This window comes from Tursiops truncatus, chromosome 9, assembly GCF_011762595.2.
Source record: "Tursiops truncatus isolate mTurTru1 chromosome 9, mTurTru1.mat.Y, whole genome shotgun sequence".
NCBI lineage: Eukaryota > Metazoa > Chordata > Mammalia > Artiodactyla > Delphinidae > Tursiops > Tursiops truncatus.
The window spans coordinates 73,637,176-73,656,239 of record NC_047042.1 but is presented as its reverse complement, the minus strand read 5'-3'; the positions used below and the strand labels follow the sequence as shown (position 1 = coordinate 73,656,239).

At 36.4% G+C, this 19,064-nt stretch overlaps 1 protein-coding gene across 3 annotated transcripts in view; it reads right to left on the bottom strand.

Moving 5' to 3' along the window:
- Window positions 1-19,064, bottom strand: part of CFTR (CF transmembrane conductance regulator) — a 196,237-nt gene that overhangs the window by 29,982 nt on the left and 147,191 nt on the right. For all 3 annotated transcript variants that reach the window (XM_019924883.3, XM_019924893.3, XM_019924896.3), the window contains one exon: window positions 10,305-10,556. In XM_019924883.3, the coding sequence (XP_019780442.1) occupies window positions 10,305-10,556 (252 nt within the window). The remainder of the gene's footprint in view (window positions 1-10,304; window positions 10,557-19,064) is intronic.

Genomic DNA, 19,064 nt, shown 5'->3' with positions numbered 1-19,064 from the left:
TTTGGGGGGGCATCTTGTTACAGTTTGTAAGATGTTGTTAAAGGTTCTAAGGGCAAAGCAGTAGAAATTACATTCTTAAGAGAGTTGCTCAGAATAACATTTTAAGAATCAATTCCTACTGTAATCAATCATATGACCTAGAAGTAGGTATAATCCATTCATTCATTCATGCATTTAACATATAGTAAGCTAGGCAATGTGCCAGGCAAAGGGACAAAAAAAATTGAAAAACAAGACTTCTAGTTTCTGGTCCAGCATATAAGGAATTTGGGTGTCATCACTCTATATTAACAAGTGAAAAGCTGAGCAAACTGAAAATCAAAACTCTTCTTAGATCCTTCAGAAAATGAAGTCACAGGGCAAATCACTGCCACCACAAGTGGAGAGACAGACAGAATCACAACTTACTGGAACAGAAACCCATGATCAGAAACCTCCATAGCAACTCGAGCGAGGGTAGGGAAATCTAAACTGTAACCAACAAATTGCTGGAGGCTCAGTGTGGTCAAGTCTGAGAGTAAAAACCTCCCAGGGAGGTCATTCATAGAGAGGTCCCCACACTTTTGTAAGTATTACCTCCAGAAGCTCAATCACAGAGGTCCCCACACTTTTGTAAGTATTACCTCCAGAAGCTCAAAGTACACAGAAATACCCTCTGGTACATCCAGCAGGAAGATGTGGGAAACCACAATTTCATAATATTACAGAACATTCTGTTTTTCTTAACAAGGCCTCCTTCAAGAGAAACTATTTTACCAGAACCTAACTTACTGGGTTTTTTATTAGAACCTAACTGACTGAAGAAAGGAGAATACTCAACTCCAGCCCACATAAGTGTACTGTTGCACCTAAGGGGGAGAAAAATCTGAGAAGCACTTGTGAAGTTCACTGCTCAAGGGCACAGTCTCAATAAAAGACTGAGACTTAATTATAGGACAACAGAACACTTCCCTTTCCCCCAGACCTTACACCACTAAAGGCCTAATTATCAGTTTCTTTTATCCAGTATGTCATGCCCACCTTTCAACAAAAAAATCACAAGGTAGGGAATTCCCTGGCGGTCCAGTGGTTAAGACTTCGCCTTCCAATGCAGGGGGTACAAGTTCGATCCCTGGTGAAGGAGTTAAGATCCCATATGCTTCGTGGCCAAAAAACCAAAACAAAAAAACAGAAGCAATATTGTAACAAATTCAATAAAGACTTTAAAAATGGTCCACATCAAAAAAAAAAAAAACTTTAAAAAAAATTACAATGTACGCTAAAAGGCAAAAAACACAGTATGAAGAGATTGAGCAAGCATCAGAACCAGAGTCAGATATGCCAGAAATGTTGGGATTATCAGTCTAGGAATTCAAAACAACTATGAATAATATGCTAAGAGCTCTACTGGAAAAAGTAGAAAACATGCAAGAACAGATAGTGTAAGCAGAGAGAATGAAATTTTAATAAAATTAAAAAAGAAATGCAAGAGATAAAAAACAACAACAACACTTTAACAGGAATGAAGAATGGCTATGATGGGCACAGCAGACTGAACATGGCTAAGGAAAAAAAACCTGTGAGCTTGAGGCTATGACAACAGAAACCTCCAAACCAAAAAGCAAAGAGAAAAAGACTAAAAAACAGAATATCCAAGAACTGTGGGACAATTACAAAAGGTATAATATACCGCCAATGGAAATACCAGAAGGAGAAGAAACAGAGAAAGGAACAAAAATATTTGAAACAATAATGACTCAGAACTTCCCCAAATTAATGTCAAAAAGGAAACCACAGGTCCAGGAAGTTCAGAACACCAAGCAGGATAAATGCCAAAAAACTACATGTAGGCATATTATATTCAAACTACAGAAAATCAGAGATAAAGAAAAAATCTTGAAAGAAGCCAGAGGGAAAAAAACCACCTTACTTATAGAGGAACAAAGAAAAGAACTAAATTCAACTATTCTTCAGAAAACATGCAAGCAAAAAAAGAATGGAGTGAAATATTTAAAGTGTTGAGAGAAAAGAACCACCAAGCTAGAATTCTGTACCTTGTGAAATTATCCTTCAAAAGATAATGGAGAAATAAAGAGTTTCTCAAACAAAAATCAAGGGAATTTGATGCCAGTAGATCAGCTTTGCAATAAGTGTTTTAAAAAGTTCTTTAGGAAAATTAATTAAGCCAGAAATTCTGATCTACGTAAAGAAAGGAAGAGCATCAGAGAATGAATAAGTGAAGGTAAAATAAGAAATATTATTTTTCTTATTCTTAATTGATCTGACAGGTAGTAGTGTGTTCAAAATAATAATAGCAACAATGAATTCAATTATGTATACTTATATATATGCTTCTGTATAAGTGAAATGAATGGCAGCAACAATACAAGGGACAAAGAGGGAGGAAGTGGGAATACAGTTGACCCTTGAACAACACAGGTTTGAACTGTGCAAGTCCACTTACATGCAGATTATTTTCAATAGTAAACACTACAGTGCTATAATATCTAGAGTTGGTTGAATTAGATTATGCAGAACTGCGGATAAAGAGGAACCATGTGTACAGAGCAATCCCGGATAAACAGAGAAGATATTTTCAACTGTGCAGAGGGTGGGCACCCCCTACCTCTACTCTGTTCAGTGGTCAACTGTATTTTGTTATAATAACATACTTCCAAGACCTGTGAGGCACTATAGTGTTGTTTAAAGGTAACCTGGATTAGTTGAAAACATTTATTGCAAATTTTAGGGCAACTACAAAAAATTTTAATCTCTCTCACCTATTTCTCTCATCCTCCCAGTGCCCACCCCTCTGGCAACCACTTGTTCTCTGTATCTATGGCTCTCTGTTTTGTTATATTTGTTCATTTTTTTGTTTTTAGAGTTCATGTATAAGTGAAGCCAGACGGTATTTGTCTTTCCCTAATTTCACTTTAAAGAAATAAACCCACTTTAAATGTAAAGGCATATATAAATAGATTAAAAGTACAGAAAAAGATATACCATGTTAATACTAATTAAAGAAAGTTGTAGTAACTAATTTTACACAGAGCAGACATCAGAGCAAGAGAAATTATCAGATAAGGGGTACCATATAATGATAAAGGGGCCAATACTCCAGAAAGACATAATAATTTTTAATGTGTATATGCCTAACAGTGTGTCAAAATAACATGAGGCAAAAACTGACAGAATTGCAAAGAGAAATAGATGAATCCACTATTAAGTTGGAGACTTCAATATTCCTCTATCAAAAATGGACAGACACAGAAGTTAGAAAATCAGTAAGGATATAGTTGAACTCTACACAATCATCAGTCAATTGGATATAATTAACACCTATAGACTACTTTATCCAACAACAGCAAAATAACATTATTCTCAAGCTCACAGGGAACATTCACCAAGATAAATCACATTATGGGTCATAAAACACAATTTAACGAATTCAAGAGAATGCAACTCATACAATGTATGCTCTCAGAACATGATGGAATTAAACCAGAAATCAATAACAGAAAGACAGCTGGAAAATCCCCAAATACTTGGACATTAAAAAACACATAGGTTAAAAAAGAAATCTCAAGGGAAAAAAGATTTCGAATAAATGAAAATAAAAAAGAAATTTATCAGATTTTGTGGTATGCAGCAAAAGCAGTACAGAGGGAAATTTATAATATTAAATGCTATAGAAAATAAGAAATATCTAATATAGAAATATCTAATATATCTCATACAAAAAATATATATTTGTAGTATAATATAAATATCTTGTATAGAAAAGAATATGTAATACAAAAAAGAAGAAATATCTAAAATCAATAATCTAAGCTTCCATCTCAGGAAACCAGAAAAAGAAGAGTAAATTAAATCCAAATTAGGCAGAAGAAAAATAAATAAATAACAATTACAGTAGAATCAACCAATTGAAAATAGGAAATTGGTAGGGAAAATCAATGAAACTAAAAACTGGTTCTCTGAAAAGATCATTAAATTTTATAAGTTTCTAGCCAGGCTAACTAAGAAAATAAGGAGATGACACAAATTACTAACATCAAAAATGAAAGAATATTTACCTTATTTAGCATAAGGAATGTGGTTAATATTGTAATAACTTTGTATGGGAATGAATGGTTACTAGACTTATTGTGGTGACCATTTCATAATGTATGCAGATGTCAAATCACTATGTAGTACACCTGAACCTTACATAATATTGTATGTCAACTATATTTCAATTAAAAATTTTTTTAAAGAAATGAAAGAGGGAAAGTCACTACATCTCTTAATACATATTATTAATAGTGAAGAAATACTATGAACAACTCTATGCCCACGAGTTTGATAACTTAGATGAAATGAACAAATTCCTTAAAAGATACAATCTGCCAAAACACATAAGAAGAAATAGACAATCTGAATAGGCATATACTTTTTAAAGAAATTGAATTGATAATTAATAACCTTCCAAATTGGAAAGCACCAATCCCAGATAGATTCACTGGTGAATTCTACAAATCACCTAAAGTAGAATTTCTACCAATTTTCTACAATCTCATTCAGAAGACAGAAGCAAAAGGAATACATCCTAAATCATTCTATGAAACCAGCATTGCCATAATACCAAAACTAGACATTACAGATCAATATTTCTCATGAATATAGATGCAAAATGCTTTAAAAAATTAACAAATGAAATCCAACAATGTATAAATGTAAATGTAAATCCCATGACCAAGTGGGATTTATCCCAGATATGCAGGGTTGGTTCAACATTTGAAAATCAATTAATACAATCCATCATATCAATGGGCAAGAAAAATAATACGGCCATATCAACAGATGCAGAAAAAACCTTTGACAAAATTCACCATCAATGCCTGATAAAAACTCTTAGCAAAGTAGGAATAGAGGGAAATGTCATCAACTTGATAAAGAACCTCTGCAAAAACCCTACAGCTATTATTACTGAATGATGAAAAATGTGAAGCTTTCCCACTAAGATCAACATCAAGGCAAGAATGCCCCCTCTTACAACTGCTTTCAGCATCCTAATCTTAGCTAATGCAAGACAAGAAAAGGAAATAAAAGGCATACAGATTGAGAAGAACAAAATAAAACTGTTTTTGTTCGCAGATGACGTTATCATCTATGTAGAGAGTACAAAAGGATCAATACTAAAACTCCTGGAACTAATAAGTGACCACAGGAAGATTGCAGGATACAAGGTTAATATACATAAGTCAACTGCTTTCCTACATACCAGCAATGAACAAGTGGAATTTTAAATTAAAAACAAAATACAATTTACATTAGCACTCCCCAAAATGAAATACTTAGGTATAAATCTAAGAAAATATACACAAGATCAGGATGAGAAAAACTTCAAAAAGTGATGAAGTAAATCAAAGAAAAATTAAACAAGTGGAGAGATATTCCATGTTCATGGATAGGAAGACTCAATATTGTCAAGATGTTGGTTCTTCTCAACTTGATCTATAGATTCAGTGCAATCCCAGTCAAAATCCCAGCAAGTTATTTTGTGTATATGGCAAACTGATTCTAAAGTTTACATGGAGATGCAAAAGAACAGTCAACACATTATTGAAGGATAAGAACAAAATCAGAGAACTGACACTACTCAACTTCGATGATTTTGGAAGTTGACTTAAAATATTAAGGCAGTCTAATAAGAACACCTTCAGTTTTCCAGCTTTTTGCTCAATGACTCTCTTTAACTCCACTTCTCTTTAACTCCACTTATCTCCTTTCCTCCTGTCTCAAGAAACAAAATAAAACAAACAAACAAAAAAAAAACCCCAACTACTCCTACAGGACAAAGGCAAATCCCTCTATATACCCATCCTCTTAGACAGATGTTCTTGCTTTCTCTCTCCCACCACCAACATTGGTGTTCTATATAACCCCTCAATTTAGGAATCACCCATTCCCTAAGCCTTTACAGTTGGAATTCTACCCTCACTCTTCTACATCACTCCTCTACACCTAAAGACTCTCTTAAATATGGGTTCTCACAAGTAGATGGGCATGTATCAGCACCACCTGGAAGGTGTGATAAAACACAGACCACTGTTCCCACCCCTTGGGCAGTAGGGCTCAGTGAGGCTCAAAAATATGCATTTCTTGCAAGTTTTCAAGTGACACAGATGATGCTGGTGCAGGAACCACACTTTGAGAACCACTGCTCTCAAAGACCATGTGGTAGCAGAATCAATTAGGATTTTCTGAGTTATCACCTCCCTTTATTGCTTTGGCTCTCAAGATCCATAATCTGCACCAACTTGCACCAATCTTGGATCCAATTACATCCTTTATGCATCCTCCAGTCATCGAATGGCTGAACCAGTCATTGTTTTCCACACACGCTCCATGCCTCATGTTTTTCCCTCTAAAATCACAGTTTAAGTCTTGAAGCCTCATTCTAAATGCCACTTCCTGTGGAAAACCTTCCCTGAATAGCCCAACTCCTAGCCAAATGATAATAACTGCTTCCTCTTCTGAACTACCTTAGCATTTTATCTACATATCTCTTATTCAAGGGTATAATTTTTGGGGGGGGGAGGGGAGCTCTTTTCAAGAATAAAGATTTCAAAACTATAAACACAAAATTATGTACAGGGCCTTGAAAGGGGCTCAGGCAAGTGAAGTTCTTTGAAACCTCAGCCTTGTTAGCTTCAGAGTAATTCTGCTTTAGCTGTTACTGGATTTCACATTTCCCCTTTTAGAATGACATTTTCTGTGACAGATCTCTCTCTCTCTCTTTCTGTCTTCTGTCTTCTTTCTTCTGCTCCTTCTTTTTCTTCTTTTAAGAGAAGCAGGTAAAATAGGACTTTGAGGTCAGACAGATCTGAGTTTGAGATCCCTGCTACTTCACTCACTTAACTGATTGTTAGTTTCTTCCACTATGCGCAAAAAGGGTAATAACATCTACCTTTGGAGTTAAAATAAGATCAAATGTGATAGCAAATAAAGGTCTTTAAACAGTGCTTAGGACATGATAAGCACTCTATAAACATCTATAGCCTTATGTGAGTGATTTTCAATTCCCCCAAAGCACCTAGGGAGTGTCTTGCAAAGACACATCACCTGCTTCCTGTATAAAGGTTCAGAGAAGATGGAATGCCTGAGCATATTGCTTCTTCCTCACTTTACAGCATCTCTGATTACTACTCTCGCATCAAGGAAACTACCTACAAAAACAAGGACTCTGAAACTCTGTCACTTTACTCGGACTTGTTTGTATTTAATTTAGTGGGCAAGTGAGCATTGGAAAAGCAAATGGATGGGAGAATGTCAGGAGGAGGGAAAGCAAATAATTTACCAAATCTATTCCTCCTGTGGATCAACCTATCTGTTGCTGTTGTTATAACTTCACAGCGCTTTTGGCATCCATCCTGGTGACCCTCAGCTGCCTATGGCATTCACTGATGTATAAGCAAGAAAGAGTAATTAATTATGCTTTTCTCAATGGAAGGGAAGAATGAAGGCAAACCATTAATTTTACTTAGTTCCAAAGCATAACTTTAGACAACCTCATTCTAATATTAGGGGAAAATTCAGTCTAAAACCTAGTCTTTCCATTTATGCCCATTTATACTTTTCTCTCAGAAAAAAAAATCTCATTCTTGATGAGCATAAATATAATAGAGAGCTAATTTTAGTAGTATGTGAATATATTTTTCCTAACTAGACTAAAAGGTAAGTCAAAATTTCCAGTGTGCAATTTCAAGCCATTTAGCATAAGATGTAGAAAATTTTTGCTCACTCTATACATTTTTCTTATCAGAACTTTGCCCAATACATCCAATTATCAAACATTCCTAAACCCATGGGCAAAAGCAAGTGAAAACAGTCTGTTTCTGTGTTGGTGACAGTGATGGTGGCCTAACGAAACTTACTGACCATTATCTCCCCAGTTAAAAAAAAAAATCTCTGTTTGAGATTAAACCACAGAGAGACGAAGTTTTAAAATTCAGTTTTCAGCGAATTCGTTGGTGGCGCAGTGGTTAAGACTTCACGCTCCCAATGCAGGGGGCCGGGTTAGATCCTTGGTCAGGGAACTAGATCCCAAATGCATGCCACAACTAAGGAGCTGGTGAGCTGCAACTAAGACCAGCGCAACCCAATAAATATTTTTAAAAATAAATAAAATAAAATTCAGTTTTCATAAGAAGTGGCCCTATTGTATTCTACCTCAATTTAAATGGAAAAGAAAGCAATCAAAACAATATAATACTCCTGCTAGATTTATAGAGTGGCCCAGAATAAGGAATCTGGAGAGAATGCAAAATCACATTTACACAGCATAAAATGTAGGGAGAATGACCATCCCTTTCTCTAAGAATCAATTCCAGAATCCGTATATTTGAGTAACTTCTGTGAATTCAGCCCAGCGCTGGGATCCATAAAAAACACTTCAAAATAGTACAAGGTTATTTTTGCTTATTAAATAATAAAAAATTATTGCTTCATAAATAATTATAACTTAGCACATTATTGGGAAAAAAATTTAACAATCCATACCTTGATGAAAACTCCAACTAAACAAGAAAATTGGAAAAAGCTAAGAAAAAAAGTACCACTTGTTTGAAAGAGTGTCAATTACATAAAATTTAAGAAAACTTTAGATGGAGTCAGCAACAAAATATTTCCCTCACCTGAAATGGAAGATAGTTTCAAGATGCAAAATCTAAAACATGTTATAATTTTGGTTTATTTAACAGCTTCTTTAGTTGGTAAGGTAGCAATCAATTAGATATTCTGCAAGTAGAATCACATTTAAAATGGTCCCGGGGCTTCCCTGGTGGCGCAGTGGTTGAGAATCCGCCTGCCAATGCAGATCGATTCCTGGTCCAGGAAGATCCCACATGCCACAGAGCAACTAAGCCTGTGCGCCACAACTACAGAGCCTGTGCTCTAGAGCCCGTGAGCCACAACTATTGAGCCTGCATACCGCAACCACTGAAGCCCACGCACCTAGATCCCGTGCTCTGCAACAAGAGAAGCCACTGCAATGAGAAGCCTGCGCACCGCAACGAAGAGTAGCCCCTGCTCACCACAACTAGAGAAAGCATGTGCACAGCAACAAAGACCCAACTCAGCCAAAAATAAATAAGTCAAATAAATTAATTTTTTTTAAAAAAAAGATCCCATTATATGCCCAGGAGTGGGATTGCTGGATCATATGGTAGCTCCATTTTTAGTTTTTTAAGGAAACTCCATACTGTTCTCCATAGTGGCTGTATCAATTTACATTCCCACCAACAGTGCAAGAGGGTTCCCTTTTCTCCACACCCTCTCCAGCATTTATTATTTGTAGACTTTTTGATGATGGTCACTCTGACCAGTGTGAGGTGATATCTCACTGTAGTTCTGATTTGCATTTCTCTAATAATTAGTGATGTTGAGCATCTTTTCATGTGTTTTTTGGCCATGTGTATGTCTTCTTTGGAGAAATGTCTATTTAGATCTTCTACCCATTTTTTGATTGGGTTGTTTGTTTTTTGATATTGAGCTGCATGAGCTGTTTGTATAAGCAACCTAAATGTCCATTGACAGAGGAATGGATAAAGAAGATGTGGCATATATATATATATAATATATATATAATGGAATATTACTCAGCCATAAAAAAGAACGAAATAATATCATTTCCAGCAACATGGATGGACCCAGAGATTGTCATACAGAGTGAAGTAAGTCAGAAAGAGAAAGACAAATATCATATAATATTGCTTATATGTGGAACCTAGAAAAATGGTACAGATGAACTTACTTGCAAAGCAGAAATAGAATTACAGATGTGGAAACAAACTCATGTTTACCAAGGGGGAAAGAGGTGAGTGGGATGAATTGGGGGATTAGGACTGACATATATACACTACTATGTATAAAATAGATAACTAATGAGCACCTACTGTATAGCACAGGGAGCGCTACTCAGTGCTCTGTGGTGACCTAAATAGGAATGGAATCTAAAAAAGAGTGCATATATGTATATATATAACTGATTCACTCTGATGTACAGCAGAAACTAACATAACATCGTAAAGTAACTATACTCCAATAAAAATTAATACAAAAATAAAATAAAATGGTTCCATTATATAGACTCAGGACTTTGCAAAGTATATTTCACATGAAACAATGACTTCATATAATAACTTGAAAATATTTGTGTTCAATATTGGTCCTAGTCTACAATAACAGTGTTACAAATGGATTCTACTAACACATTGCTTTAGGCTACTGAAATTCACTTACTGAACACAGGTTTAACAAAGGAAGCAATGTTTAAATCTCACCCTCTGGCCAGGACTTATTGAGAAGGAAATGTTCTCTAATATGGCATTCCCACCGTCTATATACTTCACTGTGAGGTCTTTCACGGTCATTCGGCCCCCTGAGGGCCAGATGTCATCTTTCTTCACATGATGATTCTCGATAATCATAACTTTTGAGAGCTGGCCATCCTTGGATGGTTTCAGTGACTTGTTAGGTTTACCATCTTCTGCTGGCATATCAATAAACTTAAAGACTCGGCTCACAGATCGCATCTGAAATAAAAATAATTTTTAATTTTTCTTTAAGAGCTGCAGACAATGTCGTAATTAGTTTGGTGTTTGCTAAAAAATAACTTTTAAGATGGGATGCTAGCTAGTCGTCACTTGGTTATTTGTTAGGTTTTTCAATGAACTAACAGGAAATAACTGGATGTAATTAAAAGCTTAACCAAGAGAATTAACTAGGATTTCTATAAATGTGCTCTGTATAAAACTGCTTGTTTTTGTGATCAGTAAATTCTCAGTTATGCAAGTCACACATAAATAGCCAAACTCTACTCAAGGGAATAGATGATGTCAAGGGGAAAACTTTTTTCTACCATGAGTAGTACTACACAATGTTTTACAACTGGTATATTATAATAAAATGTTTCACACCTCTAAACCACTACATAAGAGTCTTGCCTTACTCTCACAGTACATTAATAACTATCAACAATTCTATGTCAGCTGGGTGGTAAGTGGACTCTTGAGGCTTAGTAAATTTTGAATAACCACAATAATCTTCAAACAAATTTAAGTCACTGGCATATATCTGTAGTTAAATATTACATTTTTAATCTGAATTACTTAAAGATCAATTTCCATTGCTGAGCAAAATGTGACTGTGTATAAGAGCTGTATTTAAAATTCAACCATTTTTAAAATTATTTTTTAAAATGTATTTTATTGAAGTATAGTTGATTTACAATGTTGTGTTAGTTTCTGATATACAGCAAAGTGATTCAGTTATGCATATGTATATAAATTCTTTTTCATATTCTTTTCCCTTATGGTTTATCACAGGATATTGAATATAGTTCCCTTGCAACAGTAGGACCTTGTTGTTTATCCATTCTATATATAATGGCTTGCATCTGCTAACCTCAAACTCCCAATCCATCCCCCACCCCTGCACTGCCTACCCTCCTTGGCAACCACAAGTCCATTCTCTATGTCTGTGAGTCTGTTTCTGTTTTGTAAATAAGTTCATTTGTGTCATATTTTAGATTCTACATATAAGTGATATCATATAGTATTTGTCTTTCTCCTTCTGACTTACTTCACTTAGTATGATAATCTCTAGTTGCATCCATGTTGCTGCAAATGGCATTAAGAAATTCAACTATTTTTCAAAGGTGCTTAAATTCTTTAACAAGAACATATTTCTCTGAACAACTATAATTTATTGGAATTTGATTTTTAAAATAGCCTGGCATATAATAAGCATCCAATAAATATTTGAAAAAATTTAAGTGAATAAAGGGATAAATATGTGAATGATTAAATATATAAATAAATAAATGAATAAGAAGAAAGAGTTGGAGACTTTGAATTCACTCAATTTCTTTTTTTTTTTTTTTTTGCGGTACACGGGCCTCTCACTGTTGTGGCCTCTCCCATTGTGGAGCACAGGCTCTGGACACACAGGCTCAGCGGCCATGGCTCACAGGCCCAGCCGCTCCGCGGCATGTGGGATCTTCCCGGACCGAGGCACAAACCCGTGTCCCCTGCATCAGCAGGCGTACTCTCAACCACGGCGCCACCAGGGAAGCCCTCAATTTCTATTTTTAAAAGATATCATCCTTGATTCTATGGCTTAGTCCTTCACAGGTGTTAACAGCTTACTAGACAGAAATTTTTTTGTCTTAAAAGTAATTGTTGATTCTGGCTTTACCCAGTCAAGATTTTAACCTTCTCCTTTACAATGTTAATTTCTTATCATTGTATTTATAGTTAAGGTTTAGATTATTAGAAATGATTCTTTTTGCAAAAAAATGGTGGGAAGAAATGCCTTTGGGCATATGTCTCTATTATTTCTATTTTTCATTATCAAAAGGTGAAATGGGAAGAATTCTTCACCTTTAGTATGAATGACTGGTAGATGAATCTGAGAAGTTTAGACATTGATCCTTAACTGAACATTAAAAGTTCCACCTTAGCAAATCTAATAGCGTTGCCTGTTTTCACATGCACTGATCAAGTCTGCTGTTTATAAAGAGCTTTCTTCTGTCTAGTAATTGTGTGCTTCAATTTCCTTCATCTTGAGACTATCTTTGAAGTATCTTCAATAATTATTCAAAATTCAAAAAGGGAATCCTTTTAAGCCAAACCCACTGTAAATGGAAGTGAAAAGTATCCAAAGCCCACATCCATCATAACTAACTCTAGAGGAAATGAAAGGCATATTATAACTAGTCCTCTGACATAGTATTTTAAATTCCAAATTATGGGTGATTTTCAGGGTTTGTTAAATCCTGATTCAGTTATTTTTTATTAATTTTGAATTAAAGTAAACTGTTGACATTGCTGCATGTCAATGCTGTGAAGAATTCTGAACTAGTCTTTGGTTAGGTGCTTTAGTATGTCAAGAAAGGTACTGTATAACAAAAATCTATCATATTTTCATACTTCCAAGCAATCAAAAAGAACATTTAAATATTGCTATCTAAACTACTCAAAATTATATGTGGTGTTATTAGAAAAAGACATTCAAAACTACTATTTTGGTAGCACTAAAATGTAGTGGATAAGCTTTCTGTGTAAGGATTTGTGTTTGAGTACAGCAAATTACATTCTCCATTAGCAAGGGTGAATCCAGAACTTCTTTGTTTGCTTGTTTTTTGAATGCAGAACTTCTAATGTCAGCTATGATAGATGGAATGTACCTACCAAATTTAGAAAACAATTTTCAACTTGTCACCTTTCATATAGTCTAATTGCATAAAGTGACCCCAAGACAGGCTATTATAGTTACCCACAGCATGGTCGAATATCCCTGACCAAGAACTAGTTCACCTTAACAATGGGCACTCATCCACAGCACATGAACATTCACTCAACTCAATGGGTTAGAATATTTTCTGATGGGAAGAAAAGGTGGCTAGGGCAGACACCTGCATTATGGTCAGTTTATCAGCCACTGAAATGCCACTACTGAATAGATGATGTGGCCAGATAATGTTATGAATTGCTAACTAATTCCTTGTACCTCGCAGGCTCTCCAATTTGCACATTCTACTTTCACTGCCTCTCAAAGGAGAAGCTACATCAGAACCAGAGCACAGAAAATCATTTCTAGTCTTGCAAGTTGCAAAAATTTGCCTTTGTAGTCAGAGATTAACAGTTTGAAAATTTTGAGCCACATGAATATTGCCTTTTAAGTTTCAAAAACCAAAACCTGAAGGACACAAAGCACAGTGTTTATGTAAAAAACAGTAGTCATGGATGAAATTCTGATGGATGAGAAATAGCTTCTCTCCTCACTGCACAATCCAACTCATGAATGGGCTGAGACACCAGTTCCTCTTAGAAGAAGCACTCCCTTGCAACTGAACTCTGGTTCTCTCCTCAAGTAGATTTGAGGGATTTTAGAACATAGGAAGCCTATGCCTCATTTCTAAGGTGGAGCCAGGAATGAGGAGGGCCTCAGAGAAGCTTCCAGTGCCCGGCATGGCACAGGAGCAATAGAGTGGACACGGATGCTTGGCATGTCTAGACATAGATAACTTGACATCGCTTCAGACTTTCTTGTATTTCCAGAATGGTGCTGAAGGGAAGCCAAAGAATCCCAATGCTTTGATCCCTCAGGGTCTTCCATTCCTCAGAGACATGGAAGCAGCTGAGAGAGAGAGAGAGAGAGCTCACCTAGGGAGAGCTCAGAATCAGGACCAGAAGGACAAAGACCCCATAGACCTGGACTGTACACTTCTAGGTCAGAGATAGTCTCGGAGACAGCAAGCACAACAAGGGACAACCTAGGGCCAGACGCCCCCTCCTTCAGGGTCTTGGTATCCTGTAAACTCCACTCACAATTTATTATAGTTTCACTTCTAGGAAGATCTCTGTATTTGCTGAGGTTGTTTCTTCCACTCGGCGGAAGGCATGTTCAAATAGAAAATAAATTTGACTATAGCACAAGTCATATTTCTCGTACACTTGATTTCACAGACAAAGATTCATACCTGCAGTCAGGGATGGATCCAGGTTTGGTGGAACCTGAAACTTCAGTAATTTAGGGGACTCTTCTTAAGAAAAAGAATATATATACAATGAAATCTTAGCCATAAAAAGGACGAAATATTGCCATTTGCAGCAACATTGATGGGTCTAGAGAATATCATACTAAGTGAAGCAAGTCAGACAGAGAAAGATAAATATTATATGATATCACTTATATGTGAAATCTAAAAAATAATACTAATGAATCTACCTACAAAACAGAAACAGACTCACAGATACAGAAAACAAACTTATGGTTACTAAGGGGGAATAAATTAGGAGTATGGGATTGACAGATGCACACTACTATAAATAAAATAGATAAGCAACAAGGATTTACTGTATAACAACAAGGATTTACAGGGAACAATATTCAAAAAGAGAGAAGAAAGAAAAAGAATTAAAATTCTGCATAAAAAATTAAGTATAGGGCCTTCAAAGGGTTCCGTGCAAGTGGGAGAACGTGAAGCTTACATCTTATGGGCTTCAGTTAAATCCACTGTGGCTATTACAGTAAACTTATTCAAGCATTGTTTGTTGTATCTTCCCCATCTAGTGTTTACCATCATGCAGTCCCTTAATAAATCTTTGTTCATAATGAATTAATGCATTGTTCTACCTCATATGCAGAAAGCAGTTTCTGAGCAGGGAGAATGACAGTGCTGTGAGGACCTTAGCAGGAAATCCAGGCTGCAGTTGTAGCCTCGGCCTCTCAGCTTGAAAATATACACTGCTATCTGGATTAGAAGGAAGTTGTAACATACCAAACTATTTTTAGTCTCATATATTTGTCTTCATTGAGCTTTTTAAACTAACTTAATCCTGTCTCTAATTTGGAATGTCTAAACATTTTCAGGTGATATGTAAAAACTGCTACGCCATTGTCCAGCTATGTAGATGGAGCTGGATGGAAATTCAGAGTTGGCAATTTTCAGAGTTCTGTAGACGGAGTCGGCAAACTCCTTAACCTTAAGCTGCTGCTTCTGTGCATAGAAACGTGTTTCCCGAAGAGGAATGAGGGAGAAGCTCTGTCTAGCCCACTGACAGCAAAGTCTCAACGTAGCCATTACCAGCTTAGGTGGAAGAATGTGTCTTAGATATTAAGAAGTAAATGATGAAGCCAAAATGAGACTCAGGCACTGAAACATCAAACCTTTCCTCACATGAAGAGGAAAACTTGATATAATTTGCACAGACTTCTATAAAATTGGAGTTTAACTAAAATGAAGTGGGATTTTTGCTTGAGTAGCATCTGCTTCAAATTTTTGGCTTGATTATTTAAATTTACTATGCTCAAAAAATTCTCCTGAGTCAATCTTTAAAACTGAATCTCATTATCTTTATGATAGCATCTAAATCAGAGGTCCCCAACCCCCAGTCTGCGGACCTCTACAGGTCCGCAGCCCGTTAGGAACAGGGCCGCACAACAGCAGGTGAGCGGTTGGGCAGCGAGCAAAGCCTCATTTGCCGCTCCCCACCGCTCCCCATCGCTCGCGTTACCGCCTGAACCAACCCCCCAACCCCCCGTCCGTGGAAAAATTGTCTTCCACGAAACCGGTCCCTGGTGCCAAAAAGGTTGGGGACCGTTGGTCTAAATTACTAATCTAAGCATCAGGAGACCAGAGTCTTTTGGGAAAAGACAGCTCCACAGCCTCATCTCAACTTTATAACAGATATATTTAGTGAAAAAGAAAATGATTCCTGATTTTCCTTTCCACCTTTCGTTAACAAAGAGGCTTAAAGATCTATTCTAGGGCAAGTCAGGAAGCCAGACTCCTCTCCCTCATAAAATATTGCTCTTTTTCCTTTCATCCTTTTGGTTATTTGGAAACCAGTACATCAAAACTGTGCATTAACACCTAAACTACATGCTGTAATACCCCAAAAGCCATGATGATAGAAAATATATTTCATAAGCCTGAGATCTGGCTGGCAACACTGTAAAGAGTTTTCATAACTGGTTGTTATAAGAAGATTATAAGAAATAAATGTGAAGAGAATCATCTAGAAGAGTGACATGTGAAATAACACACATTTTGCAAGAGAGATTTTCAAGATGTGAAGTACATGAAAGGGAGGATTAAAGTGTTTTAAATCATAGATTCTTCCTGGTAGACCCAAACTAAATGCTTTTCAGAATCAGCTAACTAGAGACCTGAGACCCAAGACCACGTTAGAGTCATTGGCATAATCTTTAAGCCATGCATATAGATTTAAGAGATAATGGTTGAGTAGTGACCACCTGGAGGGGTGGGATAGGGAGGGTGGGAGGGAGGGAGACGCAAGAGGGAAGAGATATGGGAACACATGTATATGTATAACTGATTCACTTTGTTATAAAGCAGAAACTAACTCACCATTGTAAAGCAATTATACTCTAATAAAGATGTAAAAAAAAAAAAAAAAAGAGATAATGGTTATTATGGAAACAGACTCTGCCCAAAACATATTCTTGAAACTCTGGTCTATCTTTCTGCGCCCATTACTTATGCTCCTAGAGCACTTAAAAAGTCAATCAGAACTGTATTGTTATAAATTATTAACAGCATGAGTGAGTTACTTATAGTATACTATAAATTCTAACCCTTTGGAAATTATTATAGCTTGCTATTTAACTTGTGGCAAATCACATGGCAAGTCAATGTCACTTTTTCTGACTGTAAGAAGTGAGAAAGAGAAAGAAAACACATTACAACTAATGACAAAAGACATATCCTAAATAAACGTAGAGGTATCAAATATGTTGTGCCTATTTTAATAATTAAGAGTTTCAATAATCAAGGTACTAAGTGCCAATAGGCAAAGGAAGACTCTCAAATTTACCTATCTGAAAAGGTCTGGTATCACTTATTGAATCTATTACTCCAACTTGAACTCTTTCTGGTGTTACTGTTTTTTAACAGCACATGATAGGCCATCAGCAAGTGCTTGGTGAATGCAACTGGGTCTATGTGGTATCCATTAAACATATTTCAAAGGAAATCTCAAGAAGAGAAGATTTACTAAAAAACAAAATCCAGAACAACAAATCAAAATATTTTCCCGAGGTTTTGATTTTCTATAAGCATCTTAATTTTGAGATAGTGCAACTTCCCCAAGTTCTCTCTCATTAAGCACCATCCTTTATATGTCTTATACAGATTTATATGTGTCATTGGTTGATATACAGGACAAAAATAATTTGCTGATGGTCTGTCAGTTCCAAGGTAAATTCTATCCCATAGACCAGAGGTCAGCAAAACTATGGCCCAATGGCCAGATCCAGCCACATCCATTGTTTACATTAGCTTTGCCCGACAAAGGCTGAGTTGAATAAGTGCCATAGAGACCACATAGCTCACAAGGCTGAAAAAAGTACTATCTAACCCTTTATAGACAGAGCTTGCTGACTCCGTGCCATGACTCTCAGAAAACTGGAGTGAAAATGAATCTTAGAGACCATCCAATCCAGTGATTCACAAGTCTAGACATACCAGAATCATCTGTAACACTTTTTAAAAGATAGACATCATGCCTGGTCACCTCGCCCCCAACGAAGAGGACGGCTTTAACTAATCTTAGAGGACCCTGAGTAATCTCTCTCTTTATAAAGTTTCCACATGCGCTGTCAGGTTGAGAACCTCTGTTCTAATCCATTCCTTCTTGGTACAAATGAAAAATTCTAAACCCAGAAAGTTAAAGTGACAGGCACAAAGCTCAACAAATTTTCCCAACTTTTCCACACTCCCGCAATCCCTTCAGGTTCTCGTAAGCCTCTCCTACTAATTCAAGACCCAAGAACATCTTAATGGTGCTTTCTTTGTCTTTCTTGGTTCCAGTAACACACTGGTTCAGAGTTCTTTATCAGCTCTGACAACTGCAGTGGATAATGACCTAATCATTGGACATGAGCATTCAGGGACAGTGGCAGATATGTGTGATTCCTGAGAGCACCTGGAATAGTGCCTGTATACATGCCAGTCAAGACTTGAAATCTTTCATAGGTTCACAAGAGAATGTCAGAGCTAACAGAAGCTTAAAAAATTTCTAACCAAAATAGAATTAGGCATCAGGAGCATTGAAGAAAAGGCAGGTTCCCCACTTCTCCTCCCATCAGGTTTCTTGTTGGTCATTATACAATCAGTCACTTGATCTTTACTGGAACCCAAAATAAACACGGTCAATAAAAGGACAAAGGAGAAACAGAGGGAGTTTCTATTGACAGAAAACTCTTCTCAGATTACATCAATCTTGCAAGAACTTTCTGGAAACTCATTAACTGGAATCTAACTGTGAACCGTACAGAGGCACAGTCTTCCCTGCTCATCCCGGCGGCTTCCTTTACTCCTGTGTTATTAGGAACACACTCTATAACAGGGATGGCTTATCTGCTGCTGCAATTGGTGAATTAAGGCAGTAGATACTATTCATATGCTCAGATCTTTTAGCTACGCTCACTAGGATGTAGACAGTCCTGAAAACAGATGAATTGTCAACTGCCTCATTCAAACATTGAGACTATGAGTGTGGGCAATTCACTAG